Raw genomic sequence first — 7,500 nt, forward strand, 5'->3', positions numbered from 1 at the left:
GAAAACAGCACCCGAAAATTGACATTCATAACGCGTTTAAGAGAACTCTTTAATCTTAAATGCACTCGTTTCAGATAATGTCACGATTTCAGAGCTCTCAGCGGAATTTTTTCTGTCTTAAAAACAACATTTACTGAGGATTCTTAATTTTTCCAACTCAATGTCAATATCACAACGATTCGAATAGTAGTCAGTGCTCAGAGACAATCTTTAGCTTGTTTCACGCGTACTTTTGCAGCATTCTAAATAATGGTGGTGAGAGCCATTTGCATCAAGACCCGGTTTCGGAATATCTTGCACGGCTTTCATGCACATCCAGAATCTGAAGTTCCACCTTCAACCAATGGTTTAGCGTTTCGTTAACACTAATCATGTTCGCATTGCAGCAAGAACTGGACGACTGTTAAAACACAGACATCGAAAAAGTGGATCGAAATAGGCCAATTCCGAGTTGCTCTTTGCTTCTGGTTCAAAACGAGTCTTGGTGCTAAACCATCCAAATGATAATGAGTTTGATTTGCATGAAAATATACCACTCATTCCATTTGAATGGTTGTGCACCAGGACTCTCTTTGAAACCCAGGTAAACAGCAACTCGGAAATGGGCTATTACCCAATCAAAACGATAGATGTGCCCCACAAACCCGTTCAGATACGGTGACTGGCGCAGTGAAAACGGAATCGTACTTAAGAGCTCAAAAATCGATGACAAGCGCAATAAAAGTCACACAGAGCTCTAGAAAGGCATCAAACGGGTGCCGGTTATTTTGAACACGATGCAGTGCAGTATTAGTCTTACTTTCATTGAAAGAGGTTGAAACGGCGCAAGGGCTTCGAGGTATGGAAACTCGGGCTCTGAAATAGAAAACAAAAGTCACAAAATCAGTCAATCTTTATTGTAATTACTATTTCTTTTCACAGACGAGGAGTCACTCCTAGCAGTCCATTTCTGAACATTTTTTGAGAGTGCAAAAGAAAACTATTTCTGCAATACTGTATCATCAATTGACGCCAAAAAAAGGAAAAAACGACACGACTTAAATGGGATCTCCACTTCAACGAAAACACCGCATCATATCACACGAAGTAATCTCTACTGTACAGTCTAATTTCTTTGATTTTTTTTTTCAAAGAAAGTGTTTCTATCCAAAATGAATAAATTTAAGAATCGCCTATTCTTGCTTTAACTTCCCGATTGCCGCCATCTTGAATAATCGTGGAATAGGCCATTTCCGAAGTTCATGTCTGCCTCCTCTTCAAAGCGAGTCTAAGTGCGAAGTTTCTCTTATGAAACTTAGTTTTCATTCATATTTAAAGCAGAACTAATTACCATCACAAAAACTTTGCACTTAAACTCGCTTTGAAGAGGAGGCACTGGTAGACATGAACTCGGAAATGGCCTTTTGGGGAATCGAACCCAGGCCTCATTGGTGGAGGACAAGTACTCTCATCACTGCGCAATCTCTGCTGCTATTAACATACAATAGAGAACATGAAACTACACCCTTATACCATGACGTTATCAATTAATTCACTTTCGGTCAGATCATCGGCCTCAATTTGAAGAGAACAACAATAAAAGCAAGGTAACACACACTAACACCAACCCGGTGTGGCCAATACATTACGCGTGAGCACAACTACTTCACCCGGTCACATAGCAGCCATGGACAGCTGTTTCGGCCTTTCGGGCCTCATCAGCATGGTGTAACTAACATACCAGACAGATGCGTTAGCACCCCTTTAAATGGCAGCTTCACATGCCAAACATGTGGTAAGCTGGGTTGGGAACAGCAACACTGTTCTCCCACGGCAAGCGTGTGGGAAGGTGGATCACATTAAGAGATCGGTGTGTCATGTTAGCTACGCCATGCTGATGAGGCCCAAAAGGCCGAAACAGCTGTCCATGGTTGCTAATTGACCGGGTGAAATGGTTGTGCGCATGCGTGATGTGTTGGCCATACCGGGTCGGTGTTAGCGTGTGTCACCTTGCTTTTATTGTTGTTACTTTGAAGAGGAAAGTAAAGAGATAGGGACATTTAGCATCGCGTTTTCAAAGTCGACCGCAGTGGCAAAAACAGACTTTAGCATAAGGTTTGACATTGGAAAAAACGCGCCATGTTGGATGATTGATTACTTGACCTGTTTTCATTCAATCGAGCCAGCGCCCTCAGGGATGTACAAATGATCAGCAAAAAATGAGTTCATTCAAGAGTTAAAGCATTAAAAAACATAACTTATAGGTTTAAACGTGAGTTAATAAAGAATTTTAGGGTGAAAAACGCTGCGGTAAATCACTTACCGCGAGAAGTGTAAATTACCACGTACCTGTGAATATAATAGTGTTGCCACTTGATTTTCCCCACAACTCAATAAAATGCACCACATCTCCATAGCGTAAAGATGGATGTCCCGCAAACACCACGCATGGGGTCTTGAAACAGCTACTTAATCCGTCTGAAAATAAATAAAATGTGTTGCTTTTGTATGAGGAGCTAATGTTGGTACAGAAAAGTCACGCTATTTTCAAGAGTCCAGGGCAACCTCGATTTAACGAACCTCTCCATAACGCCAACCTCGCAATAGCGAAAACATTCCCTTCATCATCTTAGTTAAGATATGGAAAGGAACTTCGATCCAACGAAACGAATTCGAACTTATATCCAACCTCCAGAGGGGACCTCCAGAGGGACCCTGGGAACGACGTTGGGGACCCCAGAGGGGACCCTGGGAACGACGTTGGCTTACATTTGGTCAATTTAGATTACTCTGTCCCAGGACTTGTGGTAGCAGATGAAAAGAAAAAGGGTAAAAGTTGCATCCCTGGACGGGATTTGAACCTGGAACACCCACTGATGGCGCAAGCTGTAGATTTCTTTGCGTGTCTTCTTTTGCCTTTGGATAGGAAGTTTGCTTTTGTTAAAACAAGTAAAAGTTTCAAGTTTCACTTCGGAGTTTTTAATTGTCGTTTTTTTGCCGTTGCTTTTGACTGAAGACTTTCCAACATACAGTGTAACTTAGTATATAACACAAGATGAATTTGACGCATCAAACCAGCCAATGGAGCGCAAAGAAGAAGGTAATGCAAAGGGCGTTTCAAATGGCGCTAAGTCCGTGAAAACGCATGACAGCAAGTGGCAATGGTTTTATCGCTAAATGGCTGAAAATGTAAAGCGAGAGAGTTTTAGTTTTGATATGAAAAATAGCAAATATCAAAGGCAAGGACCTTTTAAGGGCCGTGTCGTTTTGTTACAGCGCACTTACCGTGGATGCTTGGAAAGTGTTTAAGCCGCCCCGTTTTCACAAGCTGATTTAAAAACAAAAACGTCATTACTTAACTTCTATTAACAGATGTCTGAGAGGAAAACAGCTCGAACCTTTTAGAATACATATATCTAGCTACGGTTAACAGCTCAGTTAAACAGTCAGCAAAGAGATTTACACTTTCAGTATATTTAACTTTTTGACCGTATCAGCAGGCACTTAAAAGAAAGTGGTGTTCAGATGGCTACCTCGGCGTGTGGGAAGGGAGCTTCCGGAAGATAAACTTTACTCTGTTTACTCTGGCACAGCCTGCAAAGAGAAAAGAAGACACATGAAAAGCTACATTCTTGAAATTTCATTGACCAATAGTATGACTTGGCTATACACTGCATTCGTGCACTTTCATTGGAAATGTGGCGGACAGAAATCCATGAACGAATAGGTGGTTTGCAACGAACCTCTACCCTCGCAGACAACAATGGCGAATTGTACAAATGCTGTATGACGGAACATAAAAAATGCTAACGTAAGATTCAACGTTTGTGCGGGCATAACGAGAGGTGCAAATCACCAATAGCTGTTTTTCCCTTCAAAATGAGGAGTGCAACGATACCTACTTGTTATTACTTTATTTTTATAAAATCATTGTCTTTACCAAAAGCGAAAATTCGGCATCAATCTAACAGGAGAAGGGGAAGAGGTCGGAGCGTTGTAATTGGTGTGGCAGCCATATTCCTAATTAATCTGTTTTGGAGAATAACTTTCATTTACGTTATAGTTTTAAGTTTAAATTAAATAATTATTAGGGCGATCAATTACAATAGTTTTTATCGTGTATGAAGGTAAATGAGCAATAAGTAGAGAAGATGAGTATAGGTGTATTTAAACCTTGGCGGTGTATCGCTTATATTTCATCAGAGATCTGTTGAGTGTTTTCACTCACGTGATCAGTAACCTTGTTTTCCCATCTAAACAAAAGAAAACGTTTGCATGATGATAGAGCTCGAATTTCGGAGCATTAGTTGGGGACACCAACATGGCCCTCGTTCCTTTGTTTAGGGATAACAACATGGCCGCCGTGACGTCACGTGAAAACACTCTATTAGAGTCCGGAGCACATTGCTAGGAGCGTAAATCAGAAGCCTTGCATGAGAAATTATTACCCGGCATGGGATTTAGAATGATCACTAGTTCAGGCCAAATCTTGTTTAAGAAAGAACTCGTCTAAAAATAGCTTGATCTGTGAAAATGCCGATACGTAGACCTAATATTGGAGTAGTAGTATCCTCGTTATGGGCTCTTGTTAGAGTGTAATGTTCCCCCAAATACTGAGCCACAACGTCAGACGGGAGCTGGTCGTGGGTATCCGAGATTCCATTTCACGGCAATGGACATGCGTAAGTAGCGAGAATGGATACCATCATTCAACCTAGGCCGTGTTGCACTTGTATTTGATCAGCGATATCTCTTGGAGTGTAATTTCCAGTGCTACAGTATCTTTATTCCCATGTAATCAATTGTTAGCCCTCGTAACGGTAATGGGCCCATGTAAAGACAGAGAAACATCAGGGTGGAAATTAAACCCACTTCTGTAGCACTTAACATTACACTCTAGTCGATCTCTGAATAAGCAAAACACTGGAGGCTGACTCTGCGTGTTATCACTGCCTACAGTTAAAATATCGAGCCACGTTTGTCCAGCATTGGGCTTTAGCGGGCGGTCTAAATGCATGTACATGTTACACTGCGTCGAGGCACACAAACAAGCAGGGCGAAGCCCATGTTGATCACATTTTTTTATCATTTCGCTGACCTGCTACAACTGCGTACGAAGTTTCAATGAAAATCTAGGGGAAGTTCTATTTAGGAAATCTTCACACACCATTCAGCAAAGATATTGGAATATGCCAAGGAACTGTCAGCCACGGGTGAAATAAAATAGATTGGAATTGACGCCAAGTTTGCACTGTCCATATACGAGTACAAACACTCGAACAGATCGTACAGCACGCCCTGCAAACATAAGGGAAAAAAACCTTACAGATAATCAACGTTTACTTTATTTATTGTCAACACCTGATAAAAGCAGACCGTCTTGAAAGTCACTTACTGAGGGCCAGCATGGCACAAGGACATTTCCTCCATTTTTCAGCGTAGTTGCTACAGTAAAATAAAAAAAGGACGTTTTCAGAGTCTGGAAAAAATTAATTTGCTGTAAATGCGACTGATGTACAACTGACCAGACAGACATAGAACTAGTGGGGTATTACAAACTGACCCAAGACCTCACCCATAACCAAAAAGAGTGGCACAGGGCAAACCCTTACCCTTATTTCTTGTTTTGCCAAATTTGTAAAATATCTCTCAACAAAACAAGAGCAATCAGTTTTTCAAAAGGTTTTTGACTCCATGAATTTCACGACACCATTCACAGAGCTATAAAATCAAGGTCTTAACCCCACATATGAATCACAAAATTAATATTAACAATGTGACCCATAAAATAGTGCTACAGTCACATTAAAGCTCCCAAGGGAGGGTCATAAAATAAAGTTAGAAAGGGGAGCATGACAAAGCTACTTTGTATTTGAGTCTTCACAGCGAGGCTTTAAGATGACAGCATCAACAAGATGAATCCAGGACCTTGCATGAAAAGGCAAGACATGGATGAGGAACTCTTGACTCATAATAAATGCTGATGACATCATTAACTGCAAGATCCCTGTGAAAATTTGTAGGCACACTCACTGGCATAAAACGACGAGCAAGAAATAGGGCCTGAGCATGCACTTGACTAAAACCAAGGTGATTCCAAAATAATGTGGACGTTGTAAAGTGATGATGACTTCTGTGATGAAAAAGGTGCCATAGTCAGTGTCAGACGAAGTCCATCACAGTGATTGATGACAGTGAAAAACGAAACCATTGATTAAAAGTTGCACTTTATGGTGCGAAACGTAAGGTACACGTATTAAAGGTGCAATAATACCCAAAATTTGATTGCAATCTTTCGATACGAAAATGATGCACTCAAAATTCAACTTGAAAGTTTATGGTGATAGCTTTTCTAACAGCTCTTACCTAAGTGAGTACAAAACTCCCCCAGCATGGCATCAGGATTGGCAGTGGGTGCTTCAGTGATTCCAGTCATTATCAAGGCATCACTGTTTTTCAACATGGATTGATCCATCGGAAGAGGGTGAGTGGTGAATGTTGATGAACAAGAAACATAGCTGACCTGTTTTGTTGATACAATGTAAGAAGAAATAATAATGTTCACCATACAGAAGCAGAGATTGATTGGTCCTCTGCTTCTAGGCAACAATGCTAACTGAGAAATATCATTCCGCGAGTCAGAAATCTATGATGAAAGCAAACTTTCCGAATGATTTTTAGATTGCTACTCCCCGAGAATATTTTAATTTATGTGCCTGAGATCGAACATTAATTGCCTAAATTGACAATCGGGAAGATATCTCTTTACAAACATTGCTTTTGTTATTCAAATTTACCAACCACAGGAACAAAAGACCCTTTGGTCTGACAGCCAATGAGGCTCTGGTTGGCACATTAATGACAATAGGTGACGTCAACAATATCTTTGCTATACAAGTAGCCTCTCACGCAGACGTTCTTAGGGCTTGGTCGCGTGTTCCTCCGCCATGACCCTCTGCTGAAACCAAAAGCCACTTCCGTTCAACGGCTGTCAGCCCACGTTTTAAAGAAACCAATCAGCATTGCCTAATTGTGTTGTGCATAGCCAATCAGATGCTGCGAAAGAATGCCATACAAAACACGAGTTTTCCTAAAACTGGAAAACGGCCTCTGATTGGTCCGTAATCCACGAACGGAAGTGGTTTTTCGTTTCAGCTTTCAGCATACGTTAGTGGGGGAGGAACGCGTGACAAACCCCTAAGAAGGTCTGCATGGGAGGCTACAATAGAAAGTGAGAGATGTTGTTCCCAACTTAGACAGTCTAAGAAAATAACAACCAAGAAGAGAAACACAAGAGATTCCAGGAAGTTTCAAGTCACAGGCTCCTGACTGAATTTGTTGCTTTTAAGTGCAATTTGCACAAATCTGCCGAAAAAACCTGTACTGTAATAAACACTAGAAGGGATAAACAATAAAAGCAAAATTTATGGTACACAAATTTCCATTTCAAAAAGGAGTGATTGAAAGGTTTAGACTGCATTTTCAAACTTCCAGGCAAAAAATTTTAGAAGTGTTGGGCGC

General features: G+C 40.9%; 1 protein-coding gene across 1 annotated transcript in view; it reads right to left on the reverse strand.

Moving 5' to 3' along the window:
* The window catches only part of LOC138016188 (integrator complex subunit 9 homolog), a 44,040-nt gene that overhangs the window by 10,931 nt on the left and 25,609 nt on the right, over nt 1-7,500 (reverse strand). The window contains exons 11-17 of the mRNA XM_068863356.1: nt 6,346-6,502; nt 5,375-5,424; nt 5,147-5,277; nt 3,513-3,573; nt 3,265-3,307; nt 2,329-2,457; nt 800-855 (exon numbers count right to left, since the gene is read on the reverse strand). Coding sequence (XP_068719457.1) covers nt 800-855; nt 2,329-2,457; nt 3,265-3,307; nt 3,513-3,573; nt 5,147-5,277; nt 5,375-5,424; nt 6,346-6,502 — 627 coding nt within the window. The remainder of the gene's footprint in view (nt 1-799; nt 856-2,328; nt 2,458-3,264; nt 3,308-3,512; nt 3,574-5,146; nt 5,278-5,374; nt 5,425-6,345; nt 6,503-7,500) is intronic.

Source organism: Montipora capricornis, chromosome 9 (genome assembly GCF_036669925.1).
Source record: "Montipora capricornis isolate CH-2021 chromosome 9, ASM3666992v2, whole genome shotgun sequence".
Lineage (NCBI taxonomy): Eukaryota > Metazoa > Cnidaria > Anthozoa > Scleractinia > Acroporidae > Montipora > Montipora capricornis.